The sequence below is a fragment of the Dreissena polymorpha genome, chromosome 7 (genome assembly GCF_020536995.1).
Source record: "Dreissena polymorpha isolate Duluth1 chromosome 7, UMN_Dpol_1.0, whole genome shotgun sequence".
Classification (NCBI taxonomy): domain Eukaryota; kingdom Metazoa; phylum Mollusca; class Bivalvia; order Myida; family Dreissenidae; genus Dreissena; species Dreissena polymorpha.
This window is the reverse complement of record NC_068361.1, coordinates 43,926,635-43,944,422: the sequence shown is the minus strand read 5'-3', so window position 1 is coordinate 43,944,422 and position 17,788 is coordinate 43,926,635. Positions and strand designations below refer to the sequence as shown.

The window sequence follows — 17,788 nt, the reverse complement described above, 5'->3', positions numbered from 1 at the left end:
TCAGACACAAACTAGTAATGCTTGATTTATGAAGCAAATCTAATTGAGTATTTTAAAATAAAATGTTGGTTTTCCTCTCTCTAGCCACCTAACTACATGTCAAATTTGTTACTCAAAGTAAGCAATATTTGTACTGCAGATGTTGTGTCCTGTAAATCAAAGTGATAATTTTTCAATCATTTGTTTCAAGATAAAATACAATTTAAAATTTAGGTCGTATTTGGCAGCTTTGTTCAGTCAGATTAATAACAGCATTTATCAACAAACATAAAAGATAGGTTTCACTAGATGTGTGAAGAAGTAAAGGGTAAACATAAAATGTGTTCCTACTTGGCACATTTTATTTCTCTGTGAAGAGCTAACTGTAATATATCTATAGCCCATACAACAAACATTAATTTATCTACGACCTCACCTAATCATATTACTATGGCGTAACCAACAAACATTGTATTACCATTGCCTAAGCTTAAATATCTAATTACTGTGATCAAAGCAACAAACTTTATATTACTATGGCCTTAGGAAAAACATATGGTCTAGGCAACAAATATTACGTTACCAATCCCCTAAGAAATAAACATTTATATTATCTACCGCATCAGCAACAAATATGATTTAACCACCGCATTAGCAACTAACATTATTTTATCTAAGGCCTAAGCAACAAACCTTATAATTTATTTTTTGAGCCTCATTCTGACAAAACTGGGCTTAATGCATGTGCAAAAAGTGTCGTACCAGATTAGCATGTGCAGTCAGGGACGAAACTTTCCTAATTTCGGCATATGCGGACTACACAGGCTTGAAACTGGGACAACACTTAATGAACATGCATAAAGCCCAATTTTTCCACAACAAGACTCATATATATGAACAGTTCACTCACGTGGATGCACCCAGCATTCGGCAGACCACCTGGGCATCTGCATTGTTCCAGTTATCGTCGCAGACGGTTCCCCACGTGCTTCCAAGGGACACCTCCACACGACCCTCCAGCGAGTTGGGACCATTCACCAGCCGCACAGTGAAGTTCTGCACAGAATCTGAAATGTATAGGGATTGTGAAAATACATTTATTCTTTTCAAAGAGTTTAAAATACTCTTGTTACCTTGTAAAGTGCATACGATTATTTTTCCTGGATCAAATCTAAAAAAACGGAAAAATGTTTTATCTTTTTAAAATTTCGTCTTGCAGTGACAATGATAATTATTATGGTTCAGATTATAACCAATACAGAATTGTAACTTAATACATTTTATGACATTTTTTCAAAAACACAAACAATCTGCAAACTATCCATAATCTCAACAATCAAACATTGTCCTGGGAAAACTGGGCTTAATGAATGTGCATAGTGTTGTCCAGTGCAAACTTGGGGTGGAATTTCTGCTTTTATGCAATTTTTTGTTTAAAGGAAGTCTCTACTTAAGAAAAATCCAGTGAAGGCAGAAAGTGTTGTACCTGACTCACCTGTGTGGACTTTACGGACTAATCTGGGACAAAACTTTATGCACATGCATTAACTCTTTCAGTGCTGGAACCGAATTTTGAAAGGCTTTGCAAACAGTTTGGATCCAGATGAGACGCCACAGAACATGGCGTCTCATCAGGATCCAAACTGTTTGCTATTCTGATGGTATTCTTTGAAAAAAAATCAAAGAAAATGTTAATTTTAGAAATTCAGCATACAACATTTTAGCAGAAGACAAATTTCACAGCATGCAAAGGGTTAAGCCCAGTTTTCCCAGTACGAGCCTAAACTAATGCTTCATCCATTTAGTTTCATCCCAATCACCCCACTGTTCTACATACTGTCCTGACAGCTGACTCCGGCGTCCTCGGAATGGTCACAGTTGTGTTCGGCCCACCCCTTGAATGTGCAGTTCTGGATGTTGCTCTCTGTGCCCGCACACTCCACGTCGTCCATCCAGATGGGGCCACTTCCTGTGCCAACCCCAGTCAGGGCTGTACCTCCACTGTGGGGGTAAAACAGAATGCTCTAATTAAACTCCTTTTATCAACATTTTGGTATTGCTTCTTTATCAAACTACAACACAAAACAAACTCAAAACTACATTTGGTTAATATTTTAACAACAAATTTCAAATACTAAAGTAAAACAGTAGTAAGGATGTTAAAATAATAAAATCATGCTAAAGGTACAAATGTTCCATACAAAACATAAGTAAGAATGTAAAAACGATATGGATGTTACATAAAAAGCAAAAGTATGGATGTGAAAGGACTTGACCCTTCAACAATTTTTTTCAGTTTTAATACTGTGTATCTATTCAAAATACAAGCTAATCTGGAAGGAAACAGCTAAAATGTCGTCTGCTGAATTTCTAAAATAAGTAGCAAAAATCCAAAAATGTTATTCGTGTCAATTAAAATGATATAGAACAGTATTGCCCATAACCATCAAAAGTTTGTTCATCATACAATGACCATGTGCTGTTTTTGCCATAATGATGAATCACATATTTGTCCACACATTTTTCTGAAAAAAAACAACAACACTCACTTGAATCCAAGTTGTTGACAGATGACTCGAGCGTCCCTATCATCCCAGCTATCATCGCAGATCGTTCCCCACACACCGGCGTACCGCACTTCAACCCGTCCGGATCGAAGGCTCAAACCTCCTGTCAGTCTAACAGCAACATCCGATGTGCTGGCATGCTCTGTAATGAACAAAATGATATGAGCTGTGCTTTGGGAAAATGGAGCTTACTGCATGTGCGTTAAGTATCGTTCCAGATTAGCCTGTGCACTTCGCAAAGGCTAATCAGGGATGACACTTTGCACAGAAAATGGATTTTTGTTTGCAAACAAAAAAAGATGAAAAAGGTGAAAGTATCATGCCTGAATAGTCTGTGAAGACTGCACAGGCTAATTTTGGATGACACTTTATGCACATGCATTAAGCCGAGTTTTCCTAGAGCTCAACTCATATTGTGTTAACTTAAAAAAAATTCTGCTTACTTGCAGCCCAGAGTTATGGGACTTCCTCTGTGACATTATGATCCCCCAAAATGTGTGAAGTTTCTATTGAATCCATAAAGTAGTTACAGAGATATGCACTGCATGCAAACCTTTACCTAAATTTCATCTTGCAAGTCGACCAACAGTGAACGGGACTTTTCTAATTAAAAAAGGGGGTGTAATCATGCCTAAAAGCTGGTAACAGTTATAGGTATGGTAAGTGAATGTTCATAAAATCAATGAACAAACATGTTAAGTTTTATTTCAATGTCTGCATGACTAACTCAATGACCACACACAAAAACACGTTTAAAGTTTTAATTAAATACGTTGAAACAGTGAAGATATTGCATGTTGATATGAAGATGTTGCAGGTTCACCAGAGCATTACGCTGAAATTGAGGCTGACAATTTGGATGAAAAGTATAGCTCAGCCTATTCTGTGAATAGTCAAGCTTACAAAACTGGACCAGATTTGAAATTATGCTTTTTCCACAAAAGACATTTTAACTTAACAAAATGTTTCATCTTTGTATTTAAAGAATAATCCAGCTAAAAAAGGTGTACAATAAAAGGAACATTACACCAGTAGGGTGTTATGAGAACATTAAAAAATCTCAATGGTTGAGTAAAGTAGCATGGCAAGAGAAATGCATTCTCATGCATAACATCTTTACACAACCTCGTCAACTGAAATAAGTTTTGAGAACTCCATGGTCCGTATTCACCAAACAATTCTTAGACTTAAGTCTAAGAATAAAGAAATTTCTTTAAATTAGAATATTCAAGAATTTCTTTAATTTTGAGTCAAACTCTGCAGTAACCATCTCCATCTATATTATTCTTCATATAGAACATTTTGTTAATGACATAATGACCAGTGGAGGCCTGTATATATTCAAACACTGAACACATTTTTCTTGGTTCTAAGTCTATTCTTTATTCTTAAGTCTAAGAATCGGTTGGTGAATACGGGCCCAGATTAGCAAAAAATATGCTTAACCCTTTCCCGCTTAATCCTTTGCATGCTGGGAAATTTGTCTTCTGCTAAAATGTCGTCTGCTGAATTTCTAAGATTAGCATTTTCTTCGATTTTTTTCAAAGAATACTATCAGAATAGCAAACAGTTTGGATCCTGATGAGACGCCACATTCTGTGGCGTCTCATCTGGATCCAAACTGTTTGCAAAGACCTTCAAAATTCGGTTCCCGCACTGAAAGGGTTAAAAGAAAGTGCATTAGTTATATGCAACCAGTATAAAACCAGAACAGCATGCAAGTTTCTTGCAGGCTTTTCAGGTTTTATGCTGTTTGTTACTCATCAACCTTTATTAATTTGAATCTACTTAATTTCATTTTTTAAGGCACTATGGGCATAAATGTCTTTTTGAGATGTAAAGAATTGAAAGCTGAAAATGTCTATATCCCATACCACTGTTTCACTCTACATTCACACAGTACATACGTAGGCACATCAGAGAGGCATCCTCTGCATGGGTGCAGTCATTAACGCCAAACGGTTTGAGGTCACACTGGCCTATGTTCGTCTCGTTACCAATACAGTTCAGGTCGTCAATGACAATTTGACCGGTTCCGGCACCGAAGTAAGCGTTTGGAATTGGTACAGCAATATCCCTGCGAAAATATGCTTTTTCAAATAGAAATTATTGTATTTCAGACAAAAAAGTAATAAGACTCAGTCGTTGCATACTTCAAATGAGCCGTGTTCTTGGAAATGGGACTTACTGCATGTGCTTAAAGAGATGTTCCAAATAAGCCTGTGCAGTTCACACAGGCTAATCAGGGATTACACTGTCTACCAAAACTGGATATTAGCTAAGAAGAGACTTCCTGTAAACAAAAAATACCATACAAGCGAAAAGTGACGTCTCTGATTAGCCTGTGTGGACTGCACAGGCTTATCTGGGATTTTTACTTTGGCACATGCATTAAGCGCAGTGTTTGCAGAAGGAGGCTCAATTGTGTCTTGTTCTGAGAAAACTGGGCTTAATTCATGTGCGTAAAGTGCCGTCCCAAATTAACCTGTGCAGTCCGCACAGGCTAATCAGGCACGACACTTTCCGCTTTAATGGTATTTTAAGTTTGAAGGAAGTCCCTCCTTACCAAAAATCAAGTTTAAGCGGAAAGTGTCGTCCCTGATTAGCCTGTGCTGACTGCACAGGCTAATCTGGGATGACACTTTACGCACATGAATCAAGCCCAGTTTTCTCAGAACAAGACACAATTTATCTGGAGACAGAAGAAATCAATACAGTTCATTGCTTGATGAGCCACGTTCATCTTTCAGAGACATGATGGAGATTATCAAGAACACAAAGGCATTAACCATATATACTTTAATATACATTCTTCTACCTTATCTGTTATATTATTTATTTGCTTATCACATGCAGTTTATATTATTTATTTGCTTATCACATGCAGTTACTGTTAAACGTATATTCAAATTTAGCACACATTTTGTTCAATATACTGGAATTTAACCTTGAAGAGTAATATGAAATGTATGTAAAGATGGTTCTAATTGATAGACAGTTATGTGCAAAACATAACAGGACAGGGTATCTTCCTAACATATGATCATATGCTTCTTAGAAAATGTGATCTATAGACGATATTTTACACACTGTGAACATTATTCAATTGTGATTTAGTCTAATCAAACTCTGAGTTAGAATAAAAAATGTGGACAAATTTGCTCTAATGTTGTTTAGGAATGGGGTCAATGTTCTTTGGATTGGGAAAAATTGTGTTGTTTTGACATGATTGGGAAATTGTTGCTGTTGTTTTTTGTAACAAATACTTTAGTATTGAAAATATAAGTGTTTCAAATATTATATTTACTAAGGTTAAACTTATAGAACGGAATAAGAATATCCTCTATGTTTGAATCTATTTAAAAAAAGAAAAGAAAATTTGAAACCTTCTTTTCAGAATTTTATTTACAACTTCAACTAAATGAGCTGGATCAGGATATGAAATATGTTTGAATTTATTTAAAAAAATAAAATTCGAAACATTCATTTGGGAACATAGGCAGAAATTTGGGAGTTGTTTTTTTTAATTTGGAATGACCAGTAAAAAATACACTCTGCTCTCAACTGAAACCTCAAAAATGTACAAGCTATCTTTGCTCTTCATCATCCTCTGAATTGTTCAACACAATTAAACACATCTTTGTGTACATTATCAGTTAGATAAAAATGTGTACATTGTCAGTAAATTTTCTTAATCATAGTAGTTTATGTTTACACATACGACAATAGCCCACTTGTTGGGGGTCTAATCTCACCTATCTAGACAATAGCCCACTAGTTGGGAGTCTAATCTCACCTATCTAGACAATAGCCCACTAGTTGGGAGTCTAATCTCACCTATCTAGACAATAGCCCACTTGTTGGGGGTCTAATCTCACCTATCTAGACTGAACAATAGCCCACTTGTTGGGGGTCTAATCTCATCTATCTAGACTGAACAATAGCCCACTTGTTGGGGGTCTAATCTCACCTATCTAGACTGAACAATAGCCCACTTGTTAGGGGTCTAATCTCACCTATCTAGACTGAACAATAGCCCACTTGTTTGGGGTCTAATCTCACCTATCTAGACAATAGCCCACTTGTCTGGGGTCTAATCTCACCTATCTAGACTGAACAATAGTCCACTTGTTGGGGGTCTAATCTCACCTATCTAGACAATAGCCCACTTGTTGGGGGTCTAATCTCACCTATCTAGAAAGTATCCCACTTGTTGGGGTCTAATCTCTCCTATCTAGACTGAACAATAGCCCACTTGTTGGGGGTCTTATCTCACCTATCTAGACAATATCCCACTTGTTGGGAGTCTAATCTCACCTATATAGACAATATCCCACTTGTTGGGGTCTAATCTCACCTATCTAGACAATCGCCTACTTGTTTGGGGTCTAATCTCACCTATCTAGACAATATCCCACTTGTTGGGGGTCTAATCTCACCTATCTAGACCATAGCCCACTTGTTGGGGGTCAAATCTCACCTATCTAGACAATAGCCCACTTGTTGGGGGTCTAATCTCACCTATCTAGACAATAGCCCACTTGTTGGGGGTCTAATTTCACCTATCTAGACAATAGCCCACTTGTTGGGGGTCTAATCTCACCTATCTAGACAATAGCCCACTTGTTGGGGGTCTAATCTCCCCTATCTAGACAATAGCCCACTTGTTGGGGGTCTAATCTCACCTATCTAGACAATAGCCCACTTGTTGGGGGTCTAATCTCCCCTATCTAGACAATAGCCCACTTGTTTGGGGTCTAATCTCACCTATCTTGACAATAGCCCACTTGTTGGGGGTCTAATCTCACCTATCTAGACAATAGCCCACTTGTTGGGGGTCTAATCTCACCTATCGAGACTGAATGTAAATAGCCCACTTGTTGGGGGTCTAATCTCACCTATCTAGACTGAATGTCAATTTCAGAACATATTATCCTCACTCTGGAACAACTGGGTTTAATGCAGCCTGCATTCAGTGTTGAACAAGATCAGCCTGTGCAGCCTGCGCAAGCTTATCAGCAAAAACACTTTCCCCTTTTAATGTATATTTAATATTAAAGAAAGCATGTTATTAGCAAAAAATCCAGTTAACACGGAAAGTGTCGTTCCTGACTACCCTATGCAGTCTGGGACAACAGTTTACGTACATGCCTTAAGCCCTATTTTCCCATGACAAGGCTCATCATGTAACTTGTCTTACCCAGCGTATCCTAGCATAGTGCACATGACCTTGGCCTCGGCGACCCCAAACCCATCATCGCACACCGTCCCCCAGGGCCCCTGTGTTCCATTGGTGCTCACGAGGATACGCCCCTTTCTTGGTGTGGTTCCATTTGTCAGTTGAATGTTGAGGTTCTGCTGAGCGGCTGAAGACAAAATTAATTTTCACAATTTCCCATTTATGCCTAGTGGACTCTCCCATCCTTCTAAATTGGATCAATTTATTTCGAAAATTAGGGATGTCTAGTATATTTATTTCTATATTAAGATATTTCTTACAGAAATTCCTTTAAGCAAACAGCGTATAACCAAATGAGACGCCGCATAATGCGGCGTCTCATCTGGGTCTTCACTGTTTGCCAAGGCCTTTTTTCTAGACGCTAGGCATACATGGGTTAACTCTTTACCCCTTAGATACATATTTTGACGCATTTGTTGTCCTTCTTAAAGTTTAATTTAATTAAAGTCCTTACTAACTATACTCAAAATTTAATGGTTTCATTTCCAATCCTTAAATATTGATGAGCAGCAAACAGCATAAAACCTGGACAGACTGCGAGTTACTCGCAGGCTGTTCTGGTTTTATGCTGTTTGCACATGGCCATTTTCACTTTGCATCTAAGTGGGAAACGGTTCACTGGCTTGTGTGAAAAACAAATGTGCTTATGTGACTTTGTAAACTTGTTATATTGCGATCTGCTGGCATATATTAAATCGTATAAATTTGCAAACTAGAGTCTTGATTTTATCTAGAGGACCCTTACACAAAAGTTGTCATATTTACTTTTCTTAAATACAGATGTATTTTAGACTAAAGTCTGGAACAGTTTTAGAACAATTTTTAAAATAAAGGATCTCTAAGGTTTTAAAAAGTACCACATTTTCTTTTACAAAATAAAATTTCTGAATTTCATAATTTAGCAATTGGCTGAACGCATAGAATGGATTGTAGAATATGGGCCCTAAAGCTGCCCTACTTGTAGCGCAGACGACCCCCACATCCTCAGAGTGGTCACAGTCATTGACCCCGAAGTCGTTGTGCTGGCACTGAACGATAGAAGTCTCGTTCCCGAAGCAAGTCACGTCATCCAACCAGATCTGACCACTTCCGGGACCGTATTTGCCTGGTTGACCAACCCGAGCCTTCACACTTAGAAATAAAATTAATATTTGTACACGACTTCAGCCTTTACACTTTGCAATTAAGTAAATACATGTATTCTAAAATAACATGCACAACATTTTTATTATTCAGAGTCAGTCATTATGGTTTAATTTACATAATAAAGCAAGGCAGACAGACTTGGACCTTTATCCTGTACAACAATTTAAATATCATATCATGCCATAAGTATAATTTTCCCATTTGTTAACAAGAACACGTTTTGTTTGATGCTGTGTCCATCAACAAGACAAAATGAAAAAAACCTGATAAATTTGCTTTATTGTTATAGCCATGTACGAGAATGACCGAACAAAGCTTAACAGCTTACTAAGTGACACCAAGTGTATTGCAGATAATTTTTGCTGCGTTGTTGTCGAAGTTATCATCGCACACCGTTCCCCACACGCCGCCGTAGTTGATCTCCAGACGCCCTTCATTATTCCCTGGGCCATCTCGCAGACGGTACTGAATGTTGGTGGTGGGGGCACCTTGGAAAAATAAACTCAGTGTAACAAAGAAGTAATCTATTTCACCATTTTGGGAATGGGACCTTGCAGTTTTAACTAGTTTTCCCTTAATTTGGGAATATTTAGGTCTTCTTGTGAATAATATTTACTTTTTTTCCTTTGGGAACAGGGCCATATAACCGCCCATAATTGAAAAAAAAAGAAAACCAATTAAAAGTGCAATCTTGTGCACAATCAAGTAATTAGTACTCGAATTTTACCAAAATTTCCTGAGACTTGGTGTGTACAAAAAATTGTTGAGTCGTCAAACGATTTGGCTTGTAGACCCAATATTTGGAATCAGAATGGGACACATATTTATCTATATTCAGAAGTGTAAATACCTCCTTACTAAAAAAATATAAATCTTATCATCAAATAAATATTAAAAAGTTCACAGTGCACTGGCTTAGCTGTTTTCATTGCAGATATTTGTCTGTTCGACAGTTTCCGCAATATTTTGCATCTATTGTAATAACTCTAAGTTTTCGGACACTTAATTTTCGGAAATCCCCTTTTTCGGCTAAAATAATTTTTCTGAGTGACTCTAAATTTCTTAACATAGAGGTTTTGTTTAAAATACAATGACTCTCAATTTTCAGACAATATATTTTACAGGGCTATTTAACCAGATACATGTATCTGCCATATTTTCCCTCACTAAATTTTATGACCAGATTTAGGTTATAAAACCTGGCAGAGGAATGCCATTAACATATGCGTTATTTGGGAACAAAAATTGTTTACCAGTAATAAAAAAAGGTTTCACCTCATCAAGATAATGTAACCAATACTAAACATTCCAAAACGTAACGCACCCAATTGCAAATTATACAAACGATTGAATTGTGTAAGACAACAACAGATAATAAAAAAAAAGAATTCATACTTTACAAATTTTTATTTCACTGAACTAGAGTATCAGTTACTGTAAACGTATAGAAATTCGTCGGTAAAAAATTTCGTGGTTTAATAAAAATCAACAAAATTCGTTGACACGTAATTTCGTGGATTTCAAATTTTTTGGGAATACTGACCGTCATAATAGTTAAACTTCCATTAAAACAACCAGAGTAATAACGAAGCATAATCTGCTAATCTGTGTTGACAGCAAGACTTGGGGTTAATGTGCACTGAAGCATGAAAGTGATGCCGAAGGCCAATAATTGTCAAAAAGATCAATAAAGCGGCGCACATGTGGGTCCCTGCTCGCTTATTGCCATCAATGTTGTTTTGACAATATGTGCAAATCTCAGCGCAATCGGTCTCTTAGTAGTAACAATTAAGTAATAAGGTCCCCAAAATACACGTGTGAAAACCGTTACATCTCTTTTAACTTTAATTTGCACTAATTAACATATGTGATAAATCTGCAAACTGTTAATTTGACGACGTCACGTAAAAAGTTATTACCCAGACACTTATCAAGAAAACAACATATTTTATTAACTAGCATATCTCAATCAAACAATGTCTCTTTCAAAATGGTTGAAAACGGAAACAGTTCAGACACGTTCCCCTACTATAGCAGGATTGCCCGACCTTGCAAAGGCTCAGTCTATGATTGAAGCATTATTGACACAGGTCGCTAACAATTCAGTGGTAGAAAACATTTTCAATTCGGAAATATTTTAATTAATCAAGAAATTGTGGAATGTGACCTACTTAAGTGAAGTAATTATTACAAAAAAACAATATCTCCAATAACCGAAAACAAAATAAAATGTAAGAAATGACATTCGGAAATGACCGATTTCTGCTAAAAGAATGTATAAATAATCCTTGGTACTTAAAATCGTGGTTCAGTGATCAAACGAAATCCACGAAAATTCGTACCACACGAAATTTAATGGTTTTACATTAATCAAATGCTTATCTTTTAATCTTTCTGTAAAAAATAAAGCATTGATCGATTGTATAAAGGACAAATGCATTTATGCATAAAGAAGGCGTACTTTTCCAAACAGTTAGTAAACCAAAATGCAGAAAAATGCTATTCAATTCATACAAGAACACCACATAACGGGTTCCACGATCGGCTGCGAAAGCTTGTCAGAATTTTTTTTTTTTTTAGAGGTCACAGTGACCTTGACCTTTGACCTAGTGACCCAAAAATGGATGTGGTGTGTAGAACTCATCAAGGTGCATCTACATATGAAGTTTCAAAGTTGTAAGTGAAACACTTTGATGTTAGAGGAAAATGTCAAGGTTTTAGCACAGCGGACGCTGGACGCTATGACAATACCTCGGGTTTTCTCCAAAAACAGCCGAGCTAAAAATAACAACAGAATATGTAAAGAAAAAGTTGCAATTGTTAAAACTATATTAAGGCCCACAATGGACATTCATTTGCTGGTGCACAAATCTGGTCTTACTTTCAGTTTCATTTTTGCACAACGACACAACGTTATCATTTGCACCATTAGTAACTGACTATCACCTGTCATGGGCACTTGTTTGAAAAAAAAGTGGTCATGAATATTTATTAGTTCATTTGAATAATGGGTTCATTGGGATATGCAACAAAAGTAATGCCAGAGGGTTATCCAATCTGAATGCAGCTTTCATTTGTCTGTAAGCAAGTGTAAATCAAAAGTCAAAACCAACACACACAATTCTTAACATATGCTTATTTTATGCTGTTTGATATTATTTTATTGGTTGACACTTAATTGTTGAATATTATTTTTTCCTGAGAAAAATGTAAATGACTTAAACTGTATTTCAATCTTTGCACAAGACAATTACTGAAAATAATGACATTTCTTGCTTACTGTCGCGACAAAACACGCCAACATCTTCCGCATGGGTACAGTCGTTATCTCCTGGACTATTTGTGTTACATCCCAGGAGAGATGTCTCGTTTCCCAGGCAGACGACATCATCCAGCCAGATCTTACCAGTTCCAGCACCAAACGCGCCTGATCCAGCAGGCATAGCTGCTTGACTGGAGGAATTAAAAAGGAAGATATTTATAAGAAATAGTTTTTCATTAATTGTTGTTTGTAGTTTCTAAACAACCATTTAAAGGTTTGAGTTGTATTCAAAGATAAACATGTTCTTATTTTATAATTTGTTCATTGAAGCATCATGTAAGAATTATTAACCAGGCATGGCAATACTTAATGTACAACTTGCTCTTACTATTGAAATCAAGTGAAAAACTGACAGCATTACACAATGTATTAAAAGTCAAGTAACAAATGTAATAAAAACAATTAAATAGGCAATTATGCACATGCACAATTTTGTCAAACTTTATATAAGACTTAACTGAGTTGAGATCAAAAAGTTGTAATAAGTAGCAAGTTTATTGTAAAGCACAAGATGTAAATTAGTTTAAATTACAACTAAATCTGAGAAAATGGGGCTAAATTCATGTGCTCAATGTGTTGTGCAAGATAAGCCTGTGCAATTTTCACAGGCTAATCAGGGACAACACTTTCTGCTTTTATTAAAAAATTGTATTAAGGAAGTCTCTTTTTATTTATTGTAGGCAAAATTTGTTGTCCCTGATTAGCCTGTGCAGATTACATATGCTTATCTGGGATGAATTATAACACACATGCATTCATTCTTGTTCTTCCTGACTAATGCTCCTATACAAAACTTACTAAGGTTTGTTCAGCAGCTTGCAGGCCACTTTGGCAGCATTTGAGTCAAACTTGTCATCACAGACTGTGCCCCACTGTCCAGCCAGATTCACTTCCAGACGCCCGCTGTTGCTGTCCGAGCCATTAACCAGTCTGTACTGCATAGCAGCTGTGGAAGACAACTTTATTTTATAAAAAAAACTAACACATTTATGCCAAGCGTCTAGAAAAAAGGCCTTGGCAAACAGCGTAGACCCAGATGAGACGCTGCATGATGCGGCTTGTTATCAGGGTCCACGCTGTTTGCTTAAAGGAATTTCTGTTGAATTTAAATTGATCCAATTTAGAAGGATGGGAGAGTCCACTATGCATAAATGGGTTAATTAAAACTTCAAAGATACCTGTTCACAGATTTTTTTTAAATTGGATTATTTAATATATTAACTAACAAATCTTTAATTTGTTAAATAGACTCAACTACAAATGCAAATAGTTATTTTACTGATTTCAATTGATATTTATCCATTAATGAATACATATCTTTAACATTTTTCTATAACAATTATTTTGAATTTTGAATCTATAAAAAATATTTGGAAAACATCATTTTACCTCACAATTACATAAAGGCTAAACTTAAACCAAACTACAGCTTTGTCACAAACGTAACCAACACCGCCACATCAACAAAAAACAAGCATGAGTACCTGAGTTGCAGAAAACTCCAACGTCTTCACTATGTTCACAGTTATGGTTGTACCAGCCCTTGTTTCGACACTGCTGGATGTTGGTCTCTGACCCCAGACACTGAAGGTCGTCTATCAGTATTGGGCCGGTACCCTGCCCAAACTGGCCGCCAGCCACAGGGAGACTGTTTGATCTGAATTCAGTCGGAAAGTGTATGTAATTTACTTATAATAAGACCGGATATTGAGACATTCCCTGCCCAAATTCACCCACATCTATTGTTAGACTGTTGGAACTGAATTAAGTCGGAATGGGTAATCATAGGACCTTAGTGAGCATTTTCCCTATCTGAATCGGCCTCCAGCTCGGGCGAATGGACAGTTAGATCTGAATTCAGTTGAAATGTTGGCTTTAATTGAGCTATTCCAATAGAAATGTATTGGCCTCCCGGCTATGGGCTGACTGTTAGATCTGAATGCAGTTGGAAATGGTTTCCTTTAATTGAGCCATTTGAATGGAAATGTATATCATACCACCCAATTATTGGGACAACTACCTAACAATAAGTATTTGGTATTTTCTGTCCTAATCAGCCACTGGGCACGATTTCACTATTGGATCTAAACTTCAGGAAACTTATTTTGCTTAAAACAATTGCAAGCCATAAAAATGTATTTCATTAAGACCCAAATCTTGTGACAAACATTTTTCAATCAATATGGGACCAGTCCCTGGTCAAAATGAGCTGTTGTTTACAGAAGGACCTAAACATAGTGTTTTTATAAGTCCCTTGTTTGCATTTGGTAACTCAATTCATTGAATGTAATTCATTAAAAAAGGACCCTATTTTTTAACGTTAAGCCACCATTACAAAACAAAAACTTGTTGCTTTCTTTCATAGACCACAATTTCTTTGACATTACATTATTTTAATTTAATCTGTTTTTAAATGAACACTTAATAGCATTGAAAGCCTTGGGAGTGTAGACCTTACAAAGACACTTAGAAAGTCTGTCTCCTAGGAAGATCCAGGTAAGATCTTTGGAGAACTTCCTCTAAGTCTTTGTCTAGAATCATATGAGTCTGGGGTCCATCTTATCAAAGATCGTACGACAATATTAACTTACGATTGACTTTTGTTATTTTAGAATATAAGTGATTATGATCTGTATGTTTAAAATATAAAGGATATTTGACAGCTACTTTGGAAATGAATGGAAATGTTCAACAAAAGTAATTATTAATGTGACAGTTACATATTTATGGCACTTCGAAAATTGCATCGTAAGATGAGAATGTTGTACGATGTTTGATAAGACGGGCCCCAGGTTCTGGAAATATAGGGCTTATTGCACTCCGCACAGGTTAATCACGGATAACACTTTCCACCAAGATTAAATTTTCGTTTAGAAACCTCCTCTTTAAAACAATTTTTTTATAAATGCGGAAAATGGTCTTCCCTTATCAGGGAAAACACTTAACACTCATGCATTACGCCCTGATTCCAAACAACGCAGCTCTTATCCACCAAACTGGTGCTACCTAATATTCCTTTTACAAAATCAAATACATGACTTGTACATGGTCCAACAGAAGACTTTCAAACACTTCAATTGTGTGATTTGTAAATTTATTAAACAAACATCATATTACTTATTTCAACAATTGCTTAGTCCACTGTTCTTATTCTTACATTATTACATTTAACCCTTTGCATGCTGGGAATTTTGTCTTCTGCTAAAATGTTGTCTGCTGAATTTCTAAAATTAGCATTTTCTTCACATTTTTTCAAAGAATACTATCAGAATAGCAAACAGTTTGGATCCTGATGAGACGCCACGTTTTGTGGCGTCTCATCTGGATCCAAACTGTTTGCAAAGGCCTTCAAAATTAGGTTCCAGCACTGAAAGAGTAAATTCTAATGTTTGGTTCTTACATTTGAAATCCAAGCATTCTGCAGACAACTTGAGCATCCAGCTGGTTGAAGCTGTCATCGCACACTGTGCCCCATGTATTGTTGTAGTACACCTCCAGTCGACCATTGCTCGTGGAAGAACCGTTTACAAGTCGTACTCCAATAACAGATGCTGCAGGAAGAATTACAGAATATTTGTTCCAGAAAATAAAACAAAAATCTGGCAAAGAATATACAGAAGACATACAGAAAATCTTCTCATATGAGAGATAATCATGTATAAGATGAACAAAATATATCAGAACATAATCATAACATTTATGCAATGTCCCTAAACACAGACAGCCTAATATTAACCTAAAAATAGGATACTTTCACACTTCACACAATTCACACTTTACATTTAAGTCCCATACAAATTATTTTACTTTTAAAAACAATCCCTGACTGACATTATTACCCTTTACCAATCATCCATTTCTTAGCATGTAGAAATACCTTAAATGTAGTAATCTTATAATCCACTGTAGCCATAAAGCACATATTGTAAATTTGTAAATTTCAAGTAAATAATCTGAACATTAGAATATATTTGAAGATAAAGAGCATACATGATCACAAAGAAAATACCCTCAATTTAAGAACATACCCTCAATATTAAGAACATCCTTAATATTTATAACATTCCTTGGCTTTAACCTTAAGCAAATATCCAAAACATTAAGAACATACCCTAAAAATAAAAAACATACACTAAACATAGCATAAATATTAAAAACATACCTGATCATTAATAATACATGTATACACTAAATATTAAAACATTCCCTGAACATACAAAAAAATACACAGAACATTTATGAACATAACCTAACTGTTACTTAGAATACTTAGAACATAATACGAACACTAAGATCATACCCTTTACATTATTATAACAAGCCCTGAGTATTATGAACATTCGCTGAACTTTTTTTTTAAACCTAGACTTAAGAAAATACCCTCTATATATTCAGACCATACCCTATACATTTACAACATGCCCTGGAACCTACGAACATTCCACACAATATTTAGAGTTCATATAGCTTGCAGAAAACTCCTGACATTACAGAACATAATCTGATCATAAAAATTTACCGGACTTAAAAAAATGTAAAAACAAACAGAGCAAACACTGGATATAAATTACATATATTGAAGATAAATGACATACCCTGAACATAAGGAACATACCCTGAACATAAAGAACATACCGTGAACCTAAAGAACATACCCTGAACATAACAAACATACTGTGAACATAAAAAATACACCCTGAACATAAAAGAACATACCCTGAACATAAAGAACATTCCCTCAAAATAAAGAACATACCCTTAACATAACAAACATATGCTGAAGATAAAGAACATACCATGAATATAGAAAACATACCCTGAACATAAAGAACAAACCATGAACATAAAGAATATAACCTGAGCATACATTGTTATAGTCTCATAAAGATCATACAGAACATACCCTGAACATGTCGAACATACCCTGAACATACCATGGACATGCAAAACATATCCTGAACATAGGAAACAAGCCCTGAACAAACAGAACATACCCTGAACATAACGAACATACCCTGAACACACAGCACTCCAACATCTTCAGTATGGTCACAGTTGTTGTCTCCCCAGACGTTATGTGGACACAGGTCAATGTTCGTCTCATTGCCAGTGCACTGGACATTGTCCAGCCAGATGGTGGCATTGCCCCGACCGTAGTAGGAACTCAGTCTTGGCTGGGCACCAGAACTTAAATAAAATTTTCACAATTACATTTAGCCTCTTGAAAAATAGGGTTAAATGCATGTGTTAAGTGTAATACCAGATAAGCCTGTGAAGTCAACAATTGATTAATTGTTTCAAATATACCCAAATTAAATTCAAATCTTCACGCAAAGGCCTATCTAAAGATCTTTTCACTGTATAAATACTACAATACTAGATATGATTCAAAGCAGAGTCATCCACTAATCAGGCATTTCAAATAACCAAAATTCAGCAATTCGTTTACAGTGTCTGCGACTCCATTGAAATTGCTGAAAGTGCACTTTTTTTGTGTACAGTTTCTTGTTCGATCTGCAACTTGTTTACGCTGTC

The 17,788-nt window shown here is 36.1% G+C and overlaps 1 protein-coding gene across 1 annotated transcript in view; it reads right to left on the bottom strand.

The window, feature by feature from the left end:
* The window catches only part of LOC127837919 (deleted in malignant brain tumors 1 protein-like), an 82,787-nt gene that overhangs the window by 39,406 nt on the left and 25,593 nt on the right, over positions 1 to 17,788 (bottom strand). The window contains exons 13-24 of the mRNA XM_052365373.1: positions 17,268 to 17,440; positions 15,654 to 15,804; positions 13,738 to 13,910; positions 13,052 to 13,199; positions 12,212 to 12,384; positions 9,260 to 9,419; positions 8,744 to 8,916; positions 7,747 to 7,912; positions 4,454 to 4,623; positions 2,529 to 2,688; positions 1,817 to 1,980; positions 890 to 1,046 (exon numbers count right to left, since the gene is read on the bottom strand). Of these exons, the coding sequence (XP_052221333.1) occupies positions 890 to 1,046; positions 1,817 to 1,980; positions 2,529 to 2,688; positions 4,454 to 4,623; positions 7,747 to 7,912; positions 8,744 to 8,916; positions 9,260 to 9,419; positions 12,212 to 12,384; positions 13,052 to 13,199; positions 13,738 to 13,910; positions 15,654 to 15,804; positions 17,268 to 17,440 (1,968 nt within the window). The remainder of the gene's footprint in view (positions 1 to 889; positions 1,047 to 1,816; positions 1,981 to 2,528; positions 2,689 to 4,453; positions 4,624 to 7,746; positions 7,913 to 8,743; positions 8,917 to 9,259; positions 9,420 to 12,211; positions 12,385 to 13,051; positions 13,200 to 13,737; positions 13,911 to 15,653; positions 15,805 to 17,267; positions 17,441 to 17,788) is intronic.